The sequence below is a fragment of the Martes martes genome, assembly GCF_963455335.1.
Source record: "Martes martes genome assembly, chromosome: X".
Taxonomy (NCBI): domain Eukaryota; kingdom Metazoa; phylum Chordata; class Mammalia; order Carnivora; family Mustelidae; genus Martes; species Martes martes.
Window position 1 is genome coordinate 13,976,357 of NC_137897.1, and position 27,746 is coordinate 14,004,102.

A 27,746-nucleotide genomic window follows, 5' to 3' on the forward strand; every position below is an offset into this window, starting at 1 on the left:
GCTTTGTGTATCATTTGTCATAGCACAAGGTCAGGTCAACGGGGAACCATCCAGCATGATGGAAATATGAAGCTTTCATGTCTCTGGAAGCAAATGGAAGGACCTGATTTGTTTGGTCTTTGCAGGGCAAAATGATTTTCTTAATAAGCATTAAGTGCTTTCTAATGCAGGGGTGGGGAAAGCTTTATTCAATAAAACAAGAGAATCAATATCAGATGTGCAAGATTAGAAATAAATCGTGCACTTAAAGTAAACAAATACTCACAAAACTCTGTGGAAGGTCTAGTATTTTCCAACTCCATCACTCATGTCCAAACTCCTCTCCTGTCCTACCTGTAATCGACCAGCCTCTTAATTCCCCAGTGTGTGAATACTCAAGGCCAAGCGAAAGCCCGTCTCTCCCCTCATTCTCCAGGCTCCTTTCCCAGTGCATGGTAAATATGTTGGATAAGAACACACCTGAGAGCCATCTGCCTGCCTTCCGAACCCAGGCTCTACCACTTACAGTGTAACCTTCATCTGTTCCTATCCCTCTCTGGATCATCTAAAAATTGGAGGTCATGATAGCATCTACCTTATAGGGTTCTGCAGAAATGAAAGGAAGTACTATAATAAAGGTCTTAGTATAGTCAGCAAGTGTTAGGTGTTCTTACAAGCAGAATTATAAGACAAGTTTACAGTATACTCTGGTGCTAAATGTAAACAGATTTGGAATTATTTCCCACATTCATTCACCTAGTTGACGAAACTGTGTTGAGGTTCTGTCACATGCAAGGTACTATGCTTGGGACTTAGGATACAATGAACAAGACAGGTATCTTTCCTGCCCTCGAGAACTTACAGCCACTATGTCCTTAGATTCATTGGTCACTGGTGTAGCCAATAAATAGTGACTTTTTTTAACTTTTAACTTCATGGTCCCATGAGACTCAACTCAGCCTAAAAACAAAACCAAGGCACAGGAACACAGTATCCTCGCCTCTATGGACTTGGTCTCCGCCTCACCCCAAGCCCAGCAGCATGCAACTCCACCCACAGCAGGCACTCAAAAAAGATTTTTTTTAATTGATTTGGTCTGGAATCTGTTGCTGCAGGGTAATTCCATCAATATGTAGAGGAGAAAAATAGGAAACTCCTTAAAAGCATCCTCAAGATGGTGATCTACACTGGGGGATGGGGACAGGGATGGGGCAGAAGAACATGGTTTGTGAAATTAGAAGATCATATTTGATTAAAAGTGAGGTATAAAGAAAAGCAAACTGCCCACCAATATTCTGTGCCCTTCCTTGCTTTTGTCATTGCATCATGTCAACTCTTTTTTTTTTTTAAGATTTTATTTATTTATTTGACAGAGAGAGGGAGAGATCACAAGTAGGCAGAGAGGCAGGCAGAGAGAGGGGAAGCAGGCTCCCCGCTGAGCAGAGTGCCCGATGCGGGGCTCGATCCCAGGACCCTGAGATCATGACCTGAGCCGAAGGCAGAGGCTTTAACCCACTGAGCCACCGAGGTGCCCGCACCATGTCAACTCTTGCTTCAAGTCCCAGTTTGGCCATTTACTAGCTGCGTGACACTGCTCTGATATTTTAACCTTACCTATAATAATAACGTATGGACATTTAACATAATAACTATGTTGTTACTTATCATTTAAATTATGATAGGATTCTTATAATTTGTATTAACTGCAATCACTCCTTGCACTGGTTATAAGATTTCTATTGTTTATACCAGTGAAGTCCAGAAATAGCCAATATTTATGAGTCTCAAAGGAAAGAGGAAGTGTAAGTTAGTAGTGGTTTAAAAATTTCTGTGTAGAAGAACAGTTGGGAGCAGAAATCTGGTTAGGAGCAGCCTTTGGAAGCTGCACAGGCACAGCATCTTTAGGTAAAAAAGAGACCGTTCAGGGGTGCTGGGTGGCTCAGTCAATTAAGCATCTGCCTTTGGCTCAGGTAATGATCCCAGGGTCCTTGGGATTGAGCCCCACATCGGTCCCCTGCTCAGCAGGGAGCCTGCTTTTCCCTCTTCCCCTGTCTGCCACTCCCCTGCTTGTGCTCTCTCTCTCTCTCTCAAATGAATAAATAAAATCTTTAAAAAAAAGAACCCAAATGTGTTTAAAAAAAAAAAAGAAAGAAAGAAAGAAAGAGAGAGTATGTGTTAAATAGTCCATTTCAAAGCATGAGAAAAGCTGTTGGAGACAGGGAAGCCAGTCGAGGGAGAAAGAAGGAAACAGGAAGAGTGAAAACCAAATCCCAAAGAGTTCTCTGGAAACGATCACTTTCCTTCCCCAGATTTTACCGCACTTCAAAATCTGTAACCATTTCTGAAAGTTCTTAAACAATTGGATTAGCAAGAAGAAATGGGTCCACGATAGAATCGCCAAGGAAAAGAAAATGTCTAAAGAAGAAAGAAGTCCCCAATAGTTGTGAGGAGTTCAACACAAAACAAAACGAAACATACAGTGGTTCAGGGGATAGGGATCTGAAAGGAAGAGACATCATGGGGGCGGGGGGCAACCAAACATGTTATTGCTACATTACCATGTTAAAAAAAGCCTCACTCGGGGCGCCTGGGTGGCTCAGTGGGTTAAAGCCTCTGCCTTCGGCTCAGGTCATGATCCCAGGGTCCTGGGATCGAGCCCCACATCGGGCTCTCTGCTCAGTGGGGAGCCTGCTTCCCCCTCTCTCTCTGCCTGCCTCTCTGCCTACTTGTGATCTCTGTCTGCCAAATAAATGAATAAAATCTTAAAAAAAAAAAAAAAAAAAAGCCTCACTCACCTGCAGCAGGAAATTCAAAAGAGAAGATGGAGAGACTCTGTACAAATCTGAAAATGAGAAAAAGAAAATGAGATTAATGGAAAGTGGGCCTTCTTGGTACCATAATGCTTCAAGCTACTGTCAGCCTGTTGACTGGGGCCCGCAGACCCCCCCCCCCCCCCGGCTAGATACGAGACTTGAACGTGGAAGCAGAGATAAGAAAAGAAATGGAGGAAGCAAACCCTGTTCCTCAGGAACTCATTTTAAACCGGAAGGCCAGTCTGAAGCGGGTGTCAGGGCTGACGGTGTTCGTGTTTTAGGAGCGTGTACCACTGCTCAGTCTCAGGGCGCGTTCACAGCACGGCAGTGGCACTGGACAGTGCAATGATCAGATCTGGGGACAAGGTAGACCATTTGAGAAGCCATGCTTTGTTAGACACTTCTACATGGTTTTTAGGACTTAACTACCCTAGAACCTAAACTCCTTGATAGCAACAATCGGGTCATTTATGTCTCTTATGCCCCTAAAACCAGAGGCAGAATTCTTTCTCCACAGAGGGGACAAATAAATAACTCTAATGAGTGTTAACTTTGGCTCAGAGTTGGAAGGGGATGGTGGGGGTACCGGCATGACAAGAGTGAGGGGCAAGGTGGATGCAAACCGGTGAAAGGGAAGACCACGCCCACCAGAGGAGGAGCACATTGCTGACAACCGACTTGGATCTTTCAGAATATTCCACTGTGCTTTACTTCAAAACCAAAACACTGGCATAGCTATTAACTTGAAGAGGACAGTCCCGTCACACAATGGTATCCCCTAATGTGAAATACAGGCATAACGATTTTCAAATCAAGACTTGCGAAAAAAAAAAAACAGTCCATAGGTGATTTTGGAACCAAATGACCTACTTCTGGCTTCAGTCAATAGAGTTCATAGTCATATGAACATAATCTAACATATGAATTCAAAGAAGAAATAAGTCATGATGAGTTTCCATTGATCATGATAGGTCCTTTTTTTTTTTTTTTTTTAAGATTATTTATTTCAGGGGCGCCTGGGTGGCTCAGTGGGTTAAAGCCTCTGCCTTTGGCTCAGGTCATGATCCCAGAGTCCTGGGATCGAGCCCCGCATCGGGCTCTCTGCTCAGCGGGGAGCCTGCTTCTCTCCCGGCCTCTCTGCCTGCTTGTGATCTCTGTCTGTCAAATAAATAAATAAAATCTTTAAAAAAAAAAAAGATTATTTATTTCAGAGACAGCACGAGACAGAACATAAGGAGGGAGGCAGAGGGACAGGCAGGAGCTGACTCCCTGCTGAGCAGGGAGCTGGGGCATAGGGTTCGATCCCAGGACCCTGGGACCATGACCTGAGAGGAAGGCAGACGCTCAACCCACTGAGCCACCCAGACACCCTGATATGTTCTTTACCAAAAAAAAAAAAAAAAAAAGTTCTTGGGGCATCTGAGTGGCTCAGTTGAACATGTGACTCTTGATCTTGGGGTTGTGAGCTTAAGCCCCACACTAGGTGTAGAAAGTACTTAAACATAAAATCTTTTTTAAAAGTTCTTAATAAAGACTGATACGTCAGAAAAACTTCATTAACCAATGTTTAAAGAAGACAAAAATGAAGGCCAACCAAGTTGTCCTGTCCTAGGATGAACAAATCACAAACAATGGCCCAAAGCTCAATGTGGAATGAATGTAGGATTAACAACTGAAAAACATCCAAATAATCAAAGATACAAATTGATTGTGACTTGAGTATGGAAATAATTTCAGTTCATATTTGTGCAAACAAAGATTTTCTACCTAGGGATTTTTTATGAAATTTCACACCTCAAACACATTACTTTTTTAAAACCTGACAGCCACAATGAAGCACACTTCATGGTTCCTGGTCACCAAGCTTATTAATAAACAACATGAGGCTCTCTTTGCTCCTTTGGAGTACTTTCAGGTAGAAAAGAAGTCAAACCACAATAAAATTTGTTTTGCCCACTGGATAAAGAAATGTAAAAGGCTACTAATACCCAAAGCTGTAGAGCATGTGGGGAAATGAACACTCACATACACTGTTGGTGGAAACATCAGCTTTGGGGTACCCGAGCGGGTCAGTTGGTTAAGCATATGCCTTCAGCTCAGGTCATGATTCCAGGGTTCTGGGACAAGACCCACATCAGGCTCCCTGCTCAGTGGGGAATCCGTTTCTCCCTCTCCCTCTGCTTGTGCTCTCACACTTGCTCTGTCAAATAAATAAATAAAAATCTTAAAAAGAAAAAGAAGAAGAAGAAGAAGAAGAAGAAGAAGAAGGAGGAGGAGGAGGAGGAGGAGGAGGAGGAGGAGAAAAGAAAAGAAAAGAAAAAGAATGGAAACCTCAACCTTGAGAGAATAGTTTAGGTTTTGAAATGGTTAGGTGTGCATACCTTTTGATCCAGAAATTATCATTCCAGAAGTTGTCCCTACAGAAATACACACCAAAAAAGCTATCATTGCAGCTTTGTATGACTGGGGAAAAAAGCCCAAGTCTCCATCAGTAGATGAATAGTTAAATAAATGATGGTCCATCCATATTATGGACCATTATGCAATGCTTAAGAAAATGAAGTTGATCTACATGTACTGACATAGAGATTGTGAATACATGTAAGCCAAAAGAAAAAATCAAGTTTCTTAATAATACATATACTAAGATCTGTTAAGAAACAAGCAAAGCTATACATATGCATGCCGATGTATATAGTGACAAGTAAGAATGCACACAAAAAAACCTGGAAGGAAATCCACAAGTCTCCACAAAAAGCGAGGGGTGGGGGGCAGTGGTTGGAGGTTGGGGGGGTTGGATATGAAGCCCAAGAGAACACAAGACACATCTCTGTGTATTTACTTATGCAATTAAATATATTTGTTCTAGCAAAAAAAAGCAGAAGTCAGAAAGAGGGCCAAGCCATCCAGGTTCTCCAAAAAGAGCTCCCAAGTTGAGGTCAGAAGGAAACTAACTAGGAGGTAAAGCAGTCCCTGGCTCAGCGGGAGGCCATCTCCCCTGGTCCTGCCCTAATCCAATTAGAAAGGCCCCAGTGAAAGCACAAAGCCTTCCGGTCACAGAGCCAAGAAACCAGCTTCCCGGTGGGGGAGCAGGAACTCACTTGAGCAAGTTGTGGAAAAGAATGTCAAAAGCAATGATGTGCAATTCCTGATGGACAGAGAGGCCTACACTTCATGAAAGAGCTCCAGCCCCTGGGCACTGTCACCACACACGCACCATCCTTTATCTCCCACAGAAATTAAACAGGAATCAGGACCCAAAGAGCGCCGGCCTCCAGGAACAAAACATTAGTGACTCCAATGTTTGGGCTTCTTACATCATTGAAAGGAAAGAGCAAGTCACAAAAGGAACTGTATCGACTTGTGTAAGACATGGCACAGAACAGAGAAATTGCTCAGAGGAGAACAGCAAATTCACCAACTGCTAGGATTAACTGAAACCTCCCCCAGTTGCAGACTGCCCCAAACCATGACATCAGGGAAGCTGGAAATGCATCCAACTTCCTCTCTCTATCGAGCTGGCTAAAAGCCAGGGTAATACCAGAGTGAGCGGAGGGGGGAAAAAGGGCAAGCAGACTGTACAAGTGGTTTGGGTGGGAAGTAAATGGTCTCTGTGTGCAGTTCAAGCCTTGCTCCCCAAGAACCAGGACTCTTGTGCTTGGACACTCCTCAGAGGCCCCGGTGCTGGCCACAGGGCCCAAGCATCCTGGGGATAATCAGCAACACAGGCCAAGTACACAGGTAATGGCCAGCCAGCCCCAGGCAGTTGTACCCCTGCCCTCTGGGGTAATACAATGCTAGTCCAAGGATCAATTAAAAAAAAAAAGACAAAAAAATCAAAAAAAATAAAACAAAAAGAAAATGCTGATGACATACAGCATCCTGAAAGACTCGGCACTTCATCTGAAACCTAATGATTAACGAGTGGCCCAGACTGAGGGGCAGAGTGGCTGACAGTTCCTGGTGTTCACACCACCATGGAAGAAACAACCAGAGAACAAAGAGGCTTTGATAATTTGGGAACAAGGGCAGAAAGAAACAAAGAGAACCTTCTGCATGCTAGTAGGAAAAGCAAATTGCGTGGACAGAGATGATGGTGAAGGTTAGGCTTGCGGGCATATACAGGAGAAAGTCAGGGATATGCAGGTTCTTGACTGTAGAGTAGTACGTATTACCCTTAAGGAACAAACAGGAGTGATTCTAGAACTTTCTGGTGGCCCCATTGCTAGTCAGACCCAACCTAATAAGATCTTTACCTACACAGACTGATGTGTTCCATTCTGGATGCCACCATTTGGCTTTGGGAAATTCTAAAGATACTTCATTCAGTGAACATTTACTGAACGCCTACTACATGCCCATAACAGGGCCAGTCCATATGGTTGTGCAGCCTGCACCCTGGCCAAGAGAATCAACAGAGCCTGAATCCAGAATGTCGAGTTTTCTGGAAGTGCCATATGAACAGCTGTGGGCTCTGTCACAGACGCTGCAGGAGCTCTGAGGAAGGGCAGTAAACCAGTGCAGGGAAATGGATCCAGGAGCATTTCCTCAAGGAGGTAACAGTCATGCTGCATCCCAAAGGATGCACAATGCCCTTTACGTGAAGAAATGGGAAAGAGCATTCCAGAGAAAAAATAGCTTAAACCAAGACACAGAGCCAACAACCGGCATGGAGTGGGCAGGACTTGGAATCCATTGGATGTGGCTGGAGCATGAAGAGCGAAGCAGAGAGGATGGCCAGGAAGGACCAGGAGAGATGGAACAGAAAAGCAATGGAACATATTAAAAATATAATCCGGCCAGGCTGGGGAAAAGTCATACTGCACATCCACGTGGAGGTTGTGGTGGATTATGAAAACAGCTGCTAAGTACACAGGGCTCTCACAGAAAGAAAATGGCGGCGAGGTGTTCTCCAGCTCTATCACGGGCAGAGAGGATGTCGAAAAGGTGGCTTAAACCATAGCCCCAGACGTAAGATAATGAGGAGGAAGAATGTCCTCATATTGATCATTGTTCTACTGTAGAAGTGACTATGAGAGCACTTTTGGAATTGCTTTCTGAAACATCTAAAAAGATGGATGACCTCATAGTCCCTGCGGTGAGGCCTCATGCTGAGACAGAACAAACCAGGCCAGGAAAAGTAGCTGGTGGGCCTCCTGCAACCGTTAGCACTGGGCCACTTTTCTCTGCAGCGCTAGAGCTTTCTTTTCTCTCCTCCCCTCTCCCCCACTGTTCTCTTCTGCTCGTCCCTTCTACCCACGTAACTCGTTTTATTGCACTTCCCTTTATTGTACTTCAGAGATACAATGGCGTTTGGTGGGAGTCTTTTGTGGTTTTTTGGTTTTGTTTTTTGTTTTTTGTTTTTTTAACACATGGAAGGGTTGTGGCAACCCAGCAGCAAGCAGGTCTCTCGGCATCATTTTCCCAACTGCGTCTGCTCACTTTGTGTCTTTATGTCCCATTTTGCTAATTTCCATAATATTTCAAACTTGTTCACTATTATTGTATTTTTTATAGTGATCAGTGATTACAAGTTGCTGAAAGCTCACATGATGGTTAGCATTTTTTGCAATAAAGTATTGTGGAATTAGGTATATACATTGTTTCTTAAGACATAACGCTAATGTATACTTAATAGAATACACTGTAGTAGAAACATAACGTCCGTATGTGCTGGGAAACCAAAAACTTCATTTGACTTGCTTTGTTGTGGGGGTCTGGAACCAAACCCACAGCATCTCCGATGTATACCCGTACTCTCTCTCTCCTAAATCCTACGGTTTTGCCTCTTTTCCTTCTCTCCCCTTACCTAGCTTGACACTTGCCCAACTATCCCAGGGCCTAGAATGTGGATGGTTACCTCTGTCCAGAGCTGGAGAAACAGTACTGAAGACCACATGATGAGAGACCCACCTTGGAATGACTCCCCGATAACCAGACTCAACCTGCTGAGGGACGCGCCCGCAGACCTCCACCAGACATGGTGGAGTAAAGGTGTTTCAAAAAGGGCACAACTTGGTAAGACGCAAGATGGCGGAGGAGTAGAAGATTGAAATAACATCGGGTCCCAGGAGGTCAGCTAGTTATCAAACCATTCTGAACACCTCCAAACTCAACAGGAGATAGAAGAGAAGAAGAGCAGCAACTATAGGAACAGAAAATTGACCACCTTCCAGAAGGTAGGATATGCAGAGAAGTGAATCCAAAGCCACAGGAAGATAGACTGTGGGGGGAGCGGCCGGATCCTGGCAAGCGGTAGAGCAGCAGAGCACAAAATCCGAACTTTTAGAAGTCAGCTCCACTGAGGGACATCACTCCAGAGGCTAAGCAGGAGTGGAGCCCTCACGGGGACAGTGTAGTCTCAGGACCCGTGGGGTCACAGAAGGATCGGGGGTGTCTGAGTGTGGCAGAGCTGCCAGGTATCAGAGTGGGGAAGCCAACTACAGAGATGGAGCCGAGGAGTGAGCTCTCAGCTTGGGGTACCTTAAACCGTGATCTAAGGCACAGCCAGGCCACTGCTCTTTGAGCAGGGAACCCACAAGTGGCAGATCTGGGGTGACTCACCGTCCATCTCCAGGAGGAGCAGCACGGCAAGAAACTGCTGGGCTTGGAGACTCCAAACGGGGCTGTGCGCCAGAGATAGAAATGCTCGGTCACAGGCCGGGTGAGCTTGGAGTGCGGCCGGAATCCAGGGAGACAGGAGGGACTGACTGCTTTTCTCTGAGGGCGCACTGCAGAGTGGGGCCCCAAGCCCTTGGTTCCTCTGGCCGGAGACTGGAAGGCCACCATCTTCATTCCCATCCTCCAAAGCCATAGGGAAAGCTTTTGTTCAGGGAACAAAAGCTCCCCAAGAGCGAACCTGAGCAGATTACTTAGTCTGGCCCCTGGCAAGGGTGGCACAATTTTGCCTCGGGCAAAGACATTTGAGAATCACGCCAACAGACCCTACCCCAGAAGATAAACAAGAACATCCAGCTAAGACCAACCTCACCAATCAAGGAAAACAGTGGTACTCCAGAGCTAGGGGAAAGCAACGCATAGAATTCATGGCTTTTCCCCCAGGATCCTTTAGTCTTGCAAAGTTAAATTTTTTTTAATTTAATTTTTTTCTTATTCTACTTTTTTTAACTTTCCCTCTTTCCTCTTTTAACATTTTCTAACTAGTTTATCTTAACAACACCTTTCTAAAAAAAAAAAAACAAGAACAAAAACTTTTTTAACCTTTATTGTTATAGTCATATTTTATCCCTTCATTGTATTTAACCTTGTTTTTTATATGCATATAGTTTTTTTTTTCCTAAAAAATTTTGGGATAAAATTTCTTCTAATAGATCAAAATATACCCTAAATCTGGCACATGACTTTCTTCTACTCTCCAGCCTGAGCACATTCTCCCGTCTTTTTTTTTTCTTTTTCCAACCAACTTATCAATTCCTTTTTCAAAGTTTCTTTTTAATTTTCATCTTTACAGTCATATTCCATCCCTTTATCATGTTTACCCTTGTTTTTGTATATATATAAGTTTTTCCTTCTTTAAAATTTTGTGTATATATATATTTTGTGTATATATTTTTGTATATATTTTGTGTATATATATATGTATATATATGTGTGTATATATATATACACACACACACACACACACACATACACATACACTATAAATTTTTTTTTAATTTCTTCTCCCCTCCTTTTTTCTCTCCCGGTTTTGGGTCTCTTCTGATTTGGTTAGCGTATGTTTTTCTGGGGTCTTTGCCACCCTTTTAGTATTTTATTCTCTCTTTCATATATTCTTATCTGGATAAAATGACAAGGCAGAAAAACTCAACACAAAAAAAAGAACAAGAGGCAGTACCAACGGCTAGGGACCTAATCAATATGGACATAGGTAATATGTCAGAACTAGAGTTCAGAATGATGATTCTCAAGGTGCTAGCTAGGGTCGTAAAAGGCATGGAAGATATTAGAGAAATGCTTTCTGGAGAAATAAAATCCCTTTATGGAGAAATAAAAGAACTAAAATCTAACCAAGCTGAAACCAAAAAAGCTATTAATGAGGTCCAATAAAAAAATGGAGGCTCTTACTGCTAGGACAAATGAAGCAGAAGAGTGAATTAGTAATATAGAAGACCACATGACAGAGAATAAGGAAGCTGAGCAAAAGAGAGACGAACAACTACGGGGCCATGAGGGGAGAATTCGAGAGATAAGTGATACCATAAGAGAAAACAATATTTAGAATAATTGGGATCCCAGTAGAAGAAAGAGAAAGAGGGGCAGAAGGTACTGGAGCAAATTCTAGTAGAGAATTTCCCTAATATGGCACAGGGAACAAGGAACAGAGAAACCCCCCTCAAAAATCAATAAAAGTAGTTCCACACCCCGTTATCTAACAGTAAAACTTACAAGTCTTCGTGACAAAGAGAAAATCCTGAAAGCAGCTCAGGACAAGAAGTCTGTATCATACAATGGTAGAAATATTAGATTGACAGCAGACTTATCCGCAGACCTGGCAGGCCAGAAATAACTAGCATGATATATTCAGAGCACTAAATGAGAAAAATATGCAACCAAGAATACTATATCCAGCTAGGCAATCACTGAAAATAGAAGGAGAGATAAAAAACAAAAATTAAAAGAATTTGCAAACACCAAACCAGCCCAATAGGAAATATTGCACCCTCTAAGCAAGGAGAAAGGGGTCCTTTAAGCAAGGACAAAGCCTAAAAGTAGTAGACCAGAAAGGAACAGAGACAATATGCAGTAACAGTCACCTTACAGGCAATACAATGGCACTAGATTCGTATCTTTTCAATAGTTACCCTGAATGTAAATGGGCTAAATACCCCAATCAAAAGACACAAGGTTTTAGAATGGATAAAAAAATAAAATCCATCAATATGCTGTCTACAAGGAACTCATTTTAGACCCAAAGACACCTCCAGATTTAAAGTGAGGGGGGTGGAAAATAATTTACCATGCTAATGGACATCAAAAGAAAGCTGGGGTGGCAATCCTTGTATCAGATAAATTAGATTTTAAGCCAAAGACTATAATAAGAGATAAGGAAGGACACTATATCAGACTTAAAGGGTCTGTCCAAAAAGATCTAACCATTTTAAATATCTATGCCCCTAACATGGGAGCAGCCAACCATATAAACCAATTAATAATAAAATCAAAGAAACACATTGACAATAATACAATAATAGTAGGGAACTTTAACACCCCCTCACTGAAATGGACAGATCATCCAAGCAAATGATCAACAAGAAAATAAAGGCCTTAAATGACACACTGGACCAGATGGACATCACAGATACATTCAGAACATTCCATCCCAAAGCAACAGAATACACATTCTTCTCTAGTGCACATGGAACATTCTCCAAAATAGATCACATCCTGGGTCACAAATCAGGTCTCAACCGGTACCCAAAGACTGGGATCATTCCCTGCATATTTTCAGACCACAATGCTCTGAAGCTAGAACTCAATCACAAGAGGAAAGTTGGAAAGAACTCAAATACATGGAGGCTAAAGAGCATCCTACTAAAGAATGAATGGGTCAAATTAAATTAAAGAAATTAAAGAAGAATTGAAAAAATTCATGGAAACAAATGATAATGAAAACACAACTGTTCAAAATCTGTGGGACACAGCAAAGGCAGTCCTGAGGAAAGTACATAGCAATGCAAGCTTTTCTCAAGAAACAAGAAAGGTCTCAAGTACACAACCTATCCCTATACCTAAAGGAGCTGGAGAAAGAACAGCAAAGAAAGCCTAAACCCAGCAGAAGAAGAGAAATAATACAGATCAGAGCAGAAATCAATGAAATAGAAACCAAAAGAACAGTAGAATAAATCAACGAAAATAGGAGCTGGTTCTTTGAAAGAATTAGTGAGATTGATAAACCCCTGGCCAGACTTTCAAAAAGAAAAGAGAAAGGACCCAAATAAATAAAATCATTAATGAAAGAGGAGATATTACAACCAACACCAAAGAAATACAAACAATTATTAAAAACATATTATGCGCAACCACACGCCAGTAAATTTGACAATCTGGAAGAAATGGATGCATTCCTAGAGACGTATAAACTACCAAAACTGAACCAGGAAGAAATAGAAAACCTGAACAGACCCATAACCAGTAAGGAGACTGAAGCAGTCATCAAAAATGTTCCAACAAACAAGAGCCCAGGGCCAGACGGCTTCCCAGGGGAATTCTACCAAACATTTAAAGAAGAATTAATACCTATTCTCCTGAAACTGTTCCAAAACATAGAAATGGAAGGAAAATTTCCAAACTCATTTCTATGAGGCAAGCATTACATTGATCCCAAAACCAAAGATCCCACCAAAAAGGAGAATTACAGACCAATATCCTTGATGAACACAGATGCGAAAATTCTCACCAAAATACTAGCCAATAGGATCCAACAGTACATTAAAAGGATTATTTGGGGCACCTGGGTGGCTCAGTGGGTTAAGCCTCTGCCTTCAGCTCAGGTCATGATCTCAAGGTCCTGGGATTGAGTCCCACATCATGCTCTCTGCTCAGCGGGGAGCCTGCTTTCCCCCCACTCTCTCTGTCTGCCTTTCTGCCTACTTGTGATCTCTGCCTGTCATATAAATAAATAAAATCTTAAAAACAAAAAAAAAAAGGATTATTCACCATAACCAAGTGGGATTTATTCCTGGACTGCAAGGTTGGTTCGACACCTGCAAATCAATCAATGTGATATAATACATTAATAAAAGAAAGAACAAGAACCATATGATACTCTCAATAGATGCTGAAAAAGCATTTGATGAAAGTACAGCATCCTTTCTTGATCAAAACTGTTCAAAGTGTAGGGATGGAGGGTACATATCTCAATATCATCAAAGCCATCTATGAAAAAACTACAGCGAGTATCATTCTCAATGGGGGGAAAACTGACAGCTTTTCCCCTAAGGTCAGGAACACAGCAGGGATGTCCACTATCACCACTGCTATTCAACATAGTACCAGAAGTCCTAGCCTCAGCAATCGAACAACAAAAAAGAAATAAAAGGCATCCGAATCAGCAAAGAAGTCAAACTCTCACTCTCTGCAGATGATATGATACTTTATGTGGAAAACTCAAAAGACTCCACTCCAAAACTGCTAAAACTCATACAGGAATTCAGTAAAGTGTCAGGATATAAAATCAATGCACAGAGATCAGTTGCATTTCTACAAACCAACAGCAAGACAGAAGAAAGAGAAATTAAGGAGTCGATCCCATTTACAATTGCACCAAAAACCATAAGATACCTAGGAATAAACCTAACCAAAGAGGCAAAGAATCTATACTCAGAGAACTATAGAATACTCATGAAAGAAACTGAGGAAGACCCAAGTAAATAGAAAAATATTTGATGCTCATGGATTGCAAGAACAAATATTGTGAAAATGTCTACGCCACCTAGAGCAACCTACACATTCAATGCAATCCCTTTCTTTGAAAACATGTCACCATGAAAACTAAATTTAGGTAACTCTCACAGCCTTAAATCATCAATCCCAGTTGTCATACCTGATATTTTCTCTTAACTTCTCTTCCCACTGGGTAGTGACAAATGCTGGGCATTTTTCTCTACTTAAACTATGTTTTGATATTGTATTTTCAGTAATGAAATAAAATACAACAAAAACATACATAAATGAGGATAAAAACGAAATAATTGTGCCTGTAGGAGGGATTCCACCAAGCAACTAAGAAAACTATCACATCAATTTCTCCTTTGTTAAGTTGTTGTACACTTGACACTACATTGGGGCTAGAAATAAAGTCTAGTGCATTAAAATCTTTCTGTTTCCAAAAATATCTGCCACATGAGATGCACTGAACACTTAACAGTTCCTTAGTCCAATTTCGGGGAGTAAAAGACAAAGAAACTTTTGCCCATAAAGATTTCATTGTTCCCACTGGAAATGAGTAAGAATTTACATTATCATCCAGCCCTAATTGACATATAAAGTGTGGAAAATAGGAACCTGGTGATTCATTAATACCATTTTTCAATCCAGTGCGAGAGCCTCACACTCAACCTCTATGCTGTTGTGTCTCTGCCAACTATGGCCACAAAAGAAATTTCTAGTCCTTCCCTTTGGTGGTAGGTTACAAAACTACACATGCATTCTTGCTATCCCAGTATTCTTGTCGATTTGCAAAGTGACTTCACAGGTCCAGCTATCAAAAGGTGGAGTCTTTTGCTTCAGCCCCTGAACGTGGGCAGGCCTTGCCACTTGCTATGCCCAATGGGACATTAGCAAATGTGATACAAGCAAGAGCTTGAAAAGTGCTTAAGCATGGAAGTTTGCGCTGTCTTGCTGCTCTTGAAACCTGGCTCTATTGAGCCACCAAATTTGGGGGCATTTTGTTACACAGGAAAAGCTAATTTATGTACCTATCCTCTCTTCCTCTCCTTCCTCTTCATTCTTTCTTTCTTTCCTCTACCCTTCCTTCCTTTCATTATTTCCCCCCACGCTTCTTGCTTTCTTCTTTTCCTGATACAAGTACTACAAAGTACCCATTTCGGACCCATTGGTACTATCCACTGGCCTGGACTAGTTCTAATTCACAGCCTGCCCCCTTTTTCCCTCTAACTCACTCCTTTTGAAGTCCACCAAGCCGACTCCACAAACCCTGCAAGGTTGATGGCCCCATTCTCTCAGAAACTGATTCAGCAAGATGTTTCTAGGGACCAGCAGGCCATAAGGCAGACCCTTGGCAGAGTCTCCAGCCCATCTCTGAACATTTGCTGATGATCATCTCCCTGCAGGCATCACCTGTCACTGTGATCTGTTGAGTGGGCTATGGAGGTTCAGTTCTAGCCCTCCCCTCTACCCACCAGAGGGGAAGTGTCATAAGAAACTGGACATTTCAGGGCGCTGGGGTGGCTCAGTGTGTTGGGCATCCGACTCTTGGTTTCGGCTCAGGTCATGATCTTAGGGTCGTGGGATCGAGCCCCACGTTGGGCTCCACAGATCAGCATGGAGTCTGCTTGTCCCTCTCCTTCCCCCTCTGCCCCTCCCCTTGCTCTCTAATAAATTCATGAATATCTTTAAGGATAAAAAGAAAAAGAAAGAAAGAAAGAGGGAAGGAAGGAAGGAAGGAAAGAAAGAAAAATGGACCTTTCAAGCCAGACACGCAAAGGTTACAGGGCATAGCCCAAGACCCCTTCTCCCAAATGGCTGCTCAGGCTAAGTAAGCAGAAAATATATTTATAACTACAGGAAACACCGCATTGTGAGTGGTAAAATGCTTAGATTTCCATTTGTTTACTACAAGAATAAAAGACAATCAATAGGATCATCTTGCTAATGACATCAAAGCACTCAGTACAACCCAGAAGCCAGAAGGTCATTTCTTAAAATGCTTTTTTTTTCCACTTCCATATTTCTAGTGTGCACTTTATTCCCTTTCTAACTTATTTTTCCCCTGAATGATGTTTTTTCAGACTTTTTAAAAGCTTATTTTTCCCTGTGGGCCTGGAACCTACCATTTGTTTGTGGTTACAACATTAATGTTTAGAAAGGTCAAATTAGATGTCAGGTTGGATGAATATTCGTGTGTGTGCGTGTGTGTATGTGTGTTTGAGAGAGAGAGAGAGAGAGAGACGTTTTCAATGGAACTCTCTCCCGTAGGGTTCCCTGGATTCTTTTCTTCTCTAGGTGCATGCGTGAATGTACTTCTAAATCGAGCACCAAAATGTCAGGCGGATGGGAATTTTAACGGTTTCCATCAATGGGTGTAAATTGGAAGCAGACCCTCCGGTACACATTTCTAAGATTTTTCTTAATTGCTTAATGCCGCTGTTGGCAGAGCAGAGGAATACTGCTGCCTCAAACATCTTGCAGTATTTCCCTTCCTATGTTCTAAAACTGTCTATAGAGCCTTCCCGTTTAGAGAGAATTCGTTTTGCTCCTTCGCATCTGCTAATAGTAATAACCCCTTCCACCTGTATGGTGGTTCGTGATAAGGAAGCTGCTTTTATATACATTATTCCAACTGACCCATTGATGTTTATGGAGTAGATGCCAGGCAGACTCCTAGCCCCATGCTAGGTAGTGGGGGTACACTGCAAAGCGAAGTTAAGTCCTGCCTTCAAGTTTACTGTCCTGTAGGGAAACATAGATGTGATACCAAAAATTAACACCAAGGGGGCGCCTGGGTGGCTCAGTGGGTTAAAGCCTCTGCCTTCAGCTCAGGTCATGATTCCAGGCTCCTGGGATCGAGCCCCGCACTGGGGCTCAGTGGGGAGCCTGCTTCCCCCTCTCTTTCTCTGTCTGCCTCTCTGCCTACTTGTGCTCTCTGTCAAATAAACAAACAAACTTTAAAAAAAAATTAACACCAAGAAATGCAAAACTGCAATTGTGGTAACTGCCACCAAGAAAAGCCTGTGGCTCTCTGAGTGAAGACAGTGGGATTTGACCTAGGGGGTCAGGAAGGCTTCCCTGAGGAAGTGATGCTAAAACCCGAAGGATAAGTGGGAGAACTTAACCCAGAAAAGAGGCAGGAAATGAACATTTAAGTAAAAGCAGTGTGTGCAAAGGCACTGCGGCAGGAGAGAATACACCCCATGCGAGGAACTAAGACCATGTCAGAGAGGCCAGGACACAGAGGGCCGAGGGCACACTCAGGGATGAGGCTGAAGGAGCAGGCAGGACTCAGCTTAGAGTGGCTCTTGGTGGCCAAGGTAAGAATTCGTGTCTTGTTCTCAGGGCAATGGAAAGACACTTAAGGATTTTAAACTGAGGATGCTACGGTCACATTTTGACAAGATTGTTGTGGCTTTTGAGTGTAAAATGGATTAGAGGGGGGCAGAGTGGAAGTGGGGGTTCCAGTTTGGGATTTCTGCTCTCCCTCTCAAACACTGTTCTGAAGGTCTGAACAATCCAATAAAACAAAAGTCCAAAGTAAGATGTATAATCAAGGAAATGGAAACTACAGATTTATGTCATAAACACACACACACACACACACACACACACAAATGGAATTAAGAGATCAGAAAAGGAGGAAGATTCAAAATAATTACACAAATATTTAGTTTCAAAATCAAGGGACTAGTGGGATCTGGCCCAGGGGCGGTAGTTGGTCCGGCTCTATACCGATGAGGAAGGGATGGTTGTATCTGAGAAGAGAGATGCTAGTTTGGCTGAGGAAGGTGGTGGTGGTGATGAAACTGACATATTTGAGAAGTATCTGGAAAGGAGCACTGACGGGCCTCACGTCTGGACTGGCTATTAAGCATGAGCCAGTGGAAGGCACAGGCTCGGTTTCAGTTGAGGCAAGAGCGGCTCAGAGTTAGTAAGCGGCCAAGTGTGGACTAGAACCCAGTTCCTCGGCCTTCTGTACACCTGGCCCAGTGTGCCCTCCTGCCCCAGCCCCTCTCGTAGTCCCATCCACAGCTCCCCTACCAGCTCCATCGTTGCTAGCTTACAAGGGTACAGGAGGCTTCCTCCAAGTGCTTTTGGCTTCTGCACTCACATACAACTTCTACAGGGTTAACATCAACCCCCAGCCTTTCCCCTCACATCCGTCCCTGTGAAATGAGTTAAGGTATCAGTAATAACAAAAAACAGCATAGTAGACAGTCAAGGCCTAATTGGGGGCAGGGGCACAGAGTGAAGAAAACCAGAGTGGGTAGAATTAACCAGCAACCAGCACTAAAAAGATGAGCTTAGGGGCACCTGGGTGGCTCAGCTGGTGAAGCATCTGACTCTTGGTTTAAACTCGGGTCGTGATCTCAGGGTCCTGAGATCAGGCCCCTCACTGGGCTCCACGCAGTGGGGAGTCTGCTTCCCGTCTCCTTCTGCCCCACCCCCCACTCATGCACGCACTCGCGTGCACGCTCTCTCTCTCTAAAATAAATAATAAATCTTAAAAAAAAAAAATGAGCTTACAGTCAAGCGACAGGTGAGGATGAGGAGGGGCAAAGGCAGGGGGAGGAAGGGCAAGCCCAAATGTGAGGGGCAGATTTGAGAACCAACACTTCCTAATGCCACCAGGGAAGGCGCATACACTGATGGGGGAAGAGCAGGAAACCAGTTCCGGAGCCCTTCTTTTCTGCTCTTGCCTTCTGGCCTTGCCCCCGACCCCTGGCATCTTAAAATTCTGTCCTTGCACCTGTCCTCCGGGGTTACACAAACCCAGGAGGTCTCTGGAGAGGTAGAGATAGAATTTCACATTGGGCTTGTGTCTTAGAATCTCTAGTAATATTTTTATTTAGAGACCCTACTTGTGCCAGAGGCCAAGAGGTAAGTAACAACCAAGACCACAGATGACAAAATGGCACTCTGTATGCCCCACCCCCCACAAAGAGCAGCTTCAAGGAGAATATATGAATCAGAGAAGGAGGGGGTACCTGTGTGGCTCGAATGATTGGGCATCCAACTCTTGATTTCAGGTTGGGTCATGATCTCAGCGTCCTGGGATAGAGCCCCTCTTTGGGCTTCGTGCTCATTGCAGAGTCTGTTTGTCCCTCTCCCTCCCCCGCTTGCTCTCCGGCTTGCTCCCTCTTTCTCAATAAATAAAGTCTTAAAAAAAATCAGAGAAGGAGGTCAACCAAGGAGGGGAACTAGAAAACAGATAATTAGGTCCTAAGCCCTTCCTCTTTGTATTATCAAACTGCAAATGGTGGCTCTTTGGTGCCCAGACAGAAAAAAAGAAATCAATCATATTCCACTCTGACTTCTTATCCATGAAGAGAAGAAAACAAAAGAATCCTTCAAGGTCGGGGAGCCTGGCTGACTCAGTCGGTAGAGCATGGAACTCTTGATCTCAGAGTTGTGAGTTCGAGCCCCACACTGGGTATAGAGATTATTCAAAAAAAATTTTTTTTTTTTAATCCTTCGAGGAAGCAAAGATTTTCCTAAGCTAGTCCTTAAACAGAACTCACTTAGGGGCCATACTCAAGTCTCTCCACTTCTCTCCTCCAGCCTCTCTTGAATGGATTTCAGTCAGGCTTCTGGGCCGCTCCTATGAAGGTCACCCATGACTTCCACCTCACCAAACCCAGCCGTCCCTTCTCAGTCCTCCACTTGTCCTTTCGGCAGCCTTGGACAGCTGATCACATCATCTGCAGTTAGTTGTGGCTTCCAATTAAGACTCTTCAAAATGGAGGCTAGTGTGTGTTGGCACAGGGAAAGGACAGAGGGACATGTTCTGAGAAGGGAAGAAACATCTCCAGTCAGCTCCTCCGCATGGATCAATGGTGTCGTATCACATGCTCACAGTCATAGGAACACTGCTGTGAGGACGCCAAGATGTACATATCAGAGAGACTGAAGATGATGGTGACCTGGAAGGCGTGTAAAATACTGCCTAGAGCAGGACTCCTCTCCTACCCTAAAAGTTCTTAGTTTTTAACTGCTGTCTCAAACACCACCTCTCAAGGACTCTTTTGTAAGGCCTTGCAACCCATGACAGAACACTAATCTCAACTACTACGGTCACCAACAGGTAAGTGTGACTCACCTGATCAGGTCAGCTTCGATGGTGACTAGGGATACCACAGGCACCAATGATTGGGGAGGGCCCAGCGAGGTTAGGCATGGACAACACAGGAGCATTGAAATGGGAACATCCTGTTGACGTGGAGAGGGCAAAAGGAGAGGGATGGGGAAGAGATTCCCAAGGAGGGGCCTTGCCTATAGTACAGGTCTGCTCGGCTGCTCCTTAGAAACTGGAAGTCGGGGCACCTGGGTGGCTCAGTGGGTTAAAGCTCTCTGCCTTCGGCTCAGGTCATGGTCCCAGGGTCCTGGGATCGAGCCCCGTATCGGGCTCTCTGCTCAGCGGGGAGCCTGCTTCCCTTCCTCTCTCTCTGCCTACCTGTGATCTCTGTCTGTCAAATAAATAAATAAATAAAATCTTTAAAAAAAAAAAAGAAAAAGAAAAAGAAACTGGAAGTCAATGCCATTCCAAGCAGCTCTTGTCCATCCAGGAAAATCTCCCATTTGAGACTGGCCTTCTAGTTTTATTTTGTTTCCTCCCTCATCAGGATGTCTCTCAAAAGCATCAACACTACCTTTTGCTCATGGGGCCTTCCAATGACTACTTGGCCCCTCCGGAAGTGGAGTTATTTTTGCAGACTGGATGGTGTAAGATAGGGTGGGGAAAGCTGGCGCTGGTGGAAACTCCTCTTTCACCAGTGAACTTGGCTGTGGCACCAAGCCCTGGCCTCACACCAGAGCAGGCCATCCATTTTCTTCTTTTTTTAGTACTATCCTCTTTGACCCACCCAGTGCTGTGATTTGTCGGTGTGTTTTTCCAGGAGAGCTGGCAAACAACTTGACAGGTTCAATGGTTTTCATTGACAGCCCCAATGGAGTCCTCTCGAGACTGCAAAACTGGACACACAAATAGCCCATAAAAATCCTACCTCCCACAAGTGTCTGAACACTGCCTTTTCCCAAATGACCCTCCAGCACTGATGCAGCATGGGTGGCTTCACAGTATTTTTTTAATGATTTTTCCAAAACTGAGGTGTTCCAAGTGGGAGTATTACTTTTTTTCCCTTGCAGTACAAGTCTAAACTCCCCAGATATTTGGGGAAAATGGGAGCCTAAGTCATGAATGAAGTGACTTTCAAAGCTAATCACCTACCTCCAGAGAGACCCCAAAGTCTCCATGAACTGTGAGATGCACTGAGCCCACGGGTTAAAAGGTCTGTAAGTCACTTTAATACACTGCAGAGAAAGCAGTGTGGTAACAGATGTGCCATCTAGTTTGACCTCGAACTCCCTTTTTTTTTTTTAAGATTTTATTTATTTATTTGACAGAGACCGCGAGAGAAGGAACACAAGCAGGGGGACTGGGAGAGGAAGAAGCAGGTTCCCCAGAGAGCAGGGAGCCTGATGTAGGGCTCGATCCCAGGACCCCAGGATCATGACCTGAGCTGAAGGCAGATGCTTAACAACTGAGCCACCCAGGCTCCCCAATTGACCTTGAACTCTTAGGAGGGGTCAGTAAACTTGACTGCAGAAAGGCCACTCTCCAAAGGAAGCAACTCCATGTCCTTCTGCATCCAGACATTGACCAATAATCCACACTTCGCTCGTCAGCGTATGGAATGCCAAAAACCTTCTACTGGTAAAAGTAGTGACTCAACAAGAGTGATGAATACGATGCAGAGGGGAAAAGCAAACATTATTTCCCTCATCTGAAGTGTAACAGTCACACAGGTTAGTCTCGGAGGTGGATGGAAAATCTTACAGTAAAAATAGTTCAGGGTGAATACAAAACAGTATTTCAGACAGTCTCCCAGGTTCTTCTTGGAAAGGGTCAGGTTGAAAGGAAATGGACCAAAATGGCAAAGTCAGGTTATAGCTGGTGGGCTTCATCAGGAATATTCACTAACTTACTAACTCCCTGTAAACTGTCAAGAAATGTTAACCATAGTGAAGAGGGGTCACCATGCCCACTCATGAAGTAAATGGCAGTCGTTTCAAGGGACATGAGCCCCTGCCTTTGAATTCTCGAGATGCCACTTGCTGCCCCTAGAACAGGCAAGTCAGTCAGTCTCTCTGTACACCTCAGTTTCTACATCTGTAAAATGGAGAGACTACCAGTAGTGCCCATCTCACAATTGTTGGGACACATAAATGTGTAAACACATAAACAACGGCTAGGGGTTTCCTGGTTCCACTCTTCTCAGGTCCTGATTTCAGGGTGGTGAGGCCAAGCGCTGCATCTGCTTGAGGGTCTCCTTCCCTCTCCCTCTGCACTCCTGCTCCTGTGCTCACGTTCTAAGTACATACGTCTTAAAAAAAAAAAAAACAGCTAAAACATAACAATTGTTCAATAAAGAGTAGTTACCGTCATTATAGTTAGCACATAACAATTGTTCAATAAAGAGTAGTTACCGTCATTATAGTTAGAAATATAGATTGAGGGGTACCTGGGTGGCTCAGTCATTAAGTGTCTGCCTTTGGCTCAGGTCATGATCCCAGGGTCCTGGGATCGAGCCCCACGTTGGGCTCCCTGCTCATCAGCGAGTCTGCTTCTCCCTCTCACTCTATTCCTACCCTCCCCCTGCTCATTCTCTCTCTAAAATAAATAAATAAAATCTTTCCCAAAAAAAGATGGATTGAAAAGTAACACTTGATATGAAAATGACCTTGCCTGAATAAAGAGGTAGTATGCTCATGCAAGTAAAGCATGTGTACGCTGTTAAAACTCACGTTCAGCAGTATTATAAACTGCCTTTAGTTATTCTATACTAATAATCCCAAATTACAGACAAACTTGACAAAGCATTTTCACATGCAGGATATTGAAGAAAAAAAGGAGGTACAGGGAGACAGCAAGATGCTTTCGCTGCGTCATGAGAAGAATGGTCAGTATTTAATGTCAGCCTATCTCAAGTCGCAGGACGCAGTGGTCACGGATATGCAACGCCTCTCTACCTCGGATTCCTCACCCATAAACCAGGGATAATCACTGTATTTGTGTCTTGAAGTCCTCGTATGCAAGAGTGAGTAAGTACAGGAAAAGCGCTCAGCGTAGAACCCGGCTCACAGCACGTGCTCAAGAATATCAGCTCTCAGTGTACAAACGGGCTGTTAACTGCTGGGGTGTGTCGGCACCCCGCAAATTGCGTCACACGCCTGGGCTTGGGGGAAACCACATGTGCTTCTCCATAAGAGACTGTCAGCGGAGGGCCCGCTGCCCTGTCTGCACGCTTTCCTCCCGGACCATCCCACCCCACCCAGCCCCTCCGCTCCAGCCACCCCCAGAACCTAGCCGACATCCACTCTCCACCCCGAGTGTGAAAACCTAATGAGCTGCCCGGCTCCAAAGGCACTGACACTTTAAACCCACTCTGATGGTCAAATTGTGGACTTTGTCGTTCGCTAAAGACATTCAGAGACTAGAAGAGAAGTGTATTTGAGGGGCCAGGGCCACTGTGGGGGGCTTCACTCTCTCGCAGCCCATGGGGTCGTCCCCACCCTGATGCTGGTGGAGGACAGCCGCACCGCACGGAGGGCAAGTGGGCTAGGCCCTCCTCGGGAGCCTTCCCATTGAACAAATATTTAGTGAGTAAGTATCACATGCCAGGCACTCCCTGAAACACTAGGAACACACCAGTAAGCGAGACAGATACAACTGTGCCCTGCTGGAACTTACATGCCAGTGGGGCACTCAAACAAATAAAAATGGAAATAGACAAATATATGAAACAATAACAGGTTTTAAAGAGCACTGCGAACCAACACAGCAGAAGGATCACAGTCCTAGAGGAGACGGGGACAGCAAGAGAATGTGCAACTTGCTCCATATTATAAAGAAAGTCAGAGCAGCTGGGTGGCTCTACCTTTGACTCGGGTCATGATCCCAGGGTCCTGGGATCAAGTCCCGCACCAGGCTCCTTGCTCAGCCGGAAGTCTGCTTCTCCCTCTCCCACTCCCACTCCTTGTGTTCCCTCTCTCTCTGTCTCCCTCTCTCTCTCTCTCTCTCTCTCTCTGTCAAATAAATAAATAAAATCTTAAAAAACAAAAACAAAAACAGGAACAGTGTATTTCGGGGGGGGGGGGTCTTATCCCAGTAACAGCAAAACGAAACTACACTAAAAACATTATTAACTGTTCATTTAAACCTGCAAGTTATTAGGAGTAAGTCTCAAGTAGAAAATCAAAGCCAGGGAGTGGGTATAAAGTGGATGCGACAGGGGAAGACAGTTTTTGAGAGGTGGCCTGCAAAAGATGCCTGGAGGCCCGCCGGGGGCTGAGCGCTGCAGGCAGAATTCCCAGGGCCCTGGGAGCAGGCTCCCTGCATGGTGATCTCCCCAGACACGCAGGATTACTTCTGACGCGAATCAGCCTGGACCTAAGGGAGCCAAGCGGGTCAGAGGAAAATGAAGTGAGGGGTTGGCATGGCACTGAGATAAACGGCAGCCGACGTCTAGTGAATGCAGGATCCTAAGTGTTGTGTCCGTACTAACTCAATCCCCGCAGCAATCCTAGTAAGGGAACATACATTAATTTACTGTCCAGACTGGGGTGCTGACGAGGAAAAGGAGATGCTATTCGTGCAGAGAAAACGGGCCTAAATCAGGGCTGCTTCAGGCAAACCGGGAGGTATCACCGCGACACCCAGAAGGCCTACAATTAATTATAACTGCTTTATAGAAAAGGAAACTGAGGCAAAGCACAGAGAAGTTAAATAACTTGCCTGAGGGGCGCCTGGGTGGCTCAGTTGGTTAAGCGTCTGCCTTCGGCTCAGGTCATGTTCCTGGGACCCTGGGATCGAGCCCGCACCGGGCTCCCCGCTCAGTGGGGAGCCTGCTTCTCCCTCTTCCACTCCCCCTGCTTGTGCTCTCAAGCTCTGTCAAATAACTAAAATCTAAAAAAGGTAAGTAACGGCCACAGAGGTAAGTTGTAGAGTGAGGATTTGAATCTGGATGGCCAGTCTGCAGAGCCCCCACTCTTCATGCCCTTTCTGTATCGCCCTTCTGTGTTTTGTAAGCTAAGAAGCTCCTGGTGTTGAAAACCTAGGTCGTGTTTATCATCAGGAGTAGGAAATTAAGCCGGAAAAAGCACCAGCTTTTAGAGTCAAACACCACCACCTGACAAGGTCTGAGGCCCCAGACAACCGCAGTAACCTCCCCAAGCACGGGTCAGTCACCCATAAAACAAAGCTACTGACACCAGTGCAACGCGCAGATGAGGCAGCGTTTGTGGAAATGTTTGGAAACTAAAGAGCACACCATGGACATGAATTCTAAAAAGTTGTAACATATAAAAATAGCATCTTTTCTGCAAAGGGCCACATAGTAAATATTTTCTCTAAAAGGCCAGATAGTAAATATTTTCAGCTTTGCAGTCCATCTGGTCTCTATTTGCAACTACTGAACTCTACTCCTGTAGCAAGAGAGCAGTCATGACAAGCCGTAAATGAATGGGTGTGGCTGGTGCCAATAAAACTTTATTTACAGAAACACGTAGAGGGCCACAGGGCATTATAATTAGCCAACCCCTGATCTAGAGAAATGCTATTTAAAATTACAATCCCTCACGCTCCTTGTGCCTCTTTTCTGATTCATTTTCCTCCACCATGTAACATAATGTCTATTTTACTTATTTATTATCTGCTTCCCCCACTAGAAAATAAGCTTTGTGGAAGGCAGAGGTTTTGTCTGCTTGGCTCACTGTTGAGTCCCCAGTGCCTGGCACATAGCAGGAACTTTATCAGTCTTTGTTGAAAGAAGGCATGGATGAAGGAAGGAACAGCGATTTTGAAGAAGTTGGACATATTATTGGGGGAAAGGGCAAATCCACGGCAATTGAAAAAAAGGAAACAAAGAATATCTGAAAGCCTAGGGGAAGAAAAACTACTGCAACTCAACTCCAACTCATTTGCTGTTCCTCGCAGGCAAAAGGAAGTAACAGGATTCCGGCTTCCGAGAAGGTTCCACCACTACACTTTCTGTCGCGCTAGCTGCTTCTCCCCTTTCGGCTTTACACCACTTCGACGTATAAAAGGTTTCACAGGGATGCTCTGCGTTCGGGCAGCACGGGAAACCTGTACTTCCAAAACCAATTTTGTGGGTTGTGAACATGTGGAGGAACTGAAGCCTTCCAGAAGGATCTCCAAAATGGCTCGTTAAAATCTGAATGAATTCTTGGCTTGATTTAGGTTAAGAGAATAGCTGGAGGTTTGCTGGAGCTCAACTGACTGTGAGTGTGAGTGTGATTGTGTGTGTGTGTGTGTGTGTGTGTAAACCCTCCTCTCCCCCAACCCTAGCAAATGCACGTCAGTTGCTCACGGGGAGCCGTCTCGGGAGCAGTGAGCAATCGCTTCAGCGGACCGTGCAGGGAAACACACACATTCGTCCTTAGCTTGGCTCAGGTCTTGGCAAGTGGTGCTGTCATCTGTTCTGCTTGTTCTTCATAGTTCAGTTCAAGCTCATGGTTCCACTTAACAGCAAAATGCCGCTTCACTGAACAGGCACGTTTCTACAGAGAGGATTCTTCTTTTATTTTTTTTTAAATATTTTATTTTTTTTAAGATTTTATTTATTTATTTGACAGAGATCACAAGTAGGCAGAGGCAGGCAGAGAGGGAAAGGGAAGCAGGCTCCCCGCTGAGCAGAGAGCCCGAATCGGGACTCAATCCCAGGACCCTGAGATCATGCCCCGAGCGGAAGGCAGAGGCTTAACCCACTGAGCCACCCAGGCGCCCCCCACAGAGAGGATTCTCTGCATGAGGCGCTTCACGCCTGAATTTCGAACCAAGCTCTACGGCAGCACTGAAGGCGCTACCCGATGTTCGAGGGAAGAAAGTGCTACTGCGCAGCGCCCAAAGCAAGTGTGCGTGTCTCGTGCACAGCTCACGACCCGAACAGTATTCAGCTGCCCAGACACGCTGTTTAGCGAAAGTCTGGCCTGGCAAAGAGCAAACAAACTGGCAAGATGCTTCTAAAAGAACTCTGCCGCTGATCCCCTACTCTGGCGCACCCTGCAAGCAAACGGGGAGGCTAAAGGACTCTGCTGTTCGGCTCATGAGTAATCACTTCACTGTGGCCTTTAACTTCTTGAAGAAATAAATTTCCACTTACTGATTGGTTTAATATGGCAACTGTGAAAGGAGCTGCACCCAGAGTCAAAAGACTTGGCTGAAGGGCTGAAGGAATGAAGGAAAGGAATAGAAAGAAAAAGGAAAGAAGATGAGAATGAGATGGGGCGCCTGGGTGGCTCAGTGGGTTGAAGCCTCTGCCTTCAGCTCGGGTCGTGATCCCGGGGTCCTGGGATCGAGTCCCGCATCGGGCTCTCTGCTCAGCAGGGGGCCTGCTTCCTCCTCTCTCTCTGCCTGCCTCTCTGCCTACTTGTGATCTCTTCCTGTCAAATAAATAAATAAAATCTTTAAAAAAAAAAAAAAAAAGAAAAAGAAGAAGAAGATGATGATGAGAATGAGGAAAG

The 27,746-nt window shown here is 44.5% G+C and overlaps 1 protein-coding gene across 1 annotated transcript in view; it reads right to left on the reverse strand.

Moving 5' to 3' along the window:
* Nucleotides 1–27,746, reverse strand: part of ADGRG2 (adhesion G protein-coupled receptor G2) — a gene marked incomplete at both ends in the record, with an annotated part of 89,068 nt that overhangs the window by 37,397 nt on the left and 23,925 nt on the right. Inside the window, one exon of the mRNA XM_080794914.1 lies at nt 2,775–2,821. Coding sequence (XP_080651040.1) covers nt 2,775–2,821 — 47 coding nt within the window. The remainder of the gene's footprint in view (nt 1–2,774; nt 2,822–27,746) is intronic.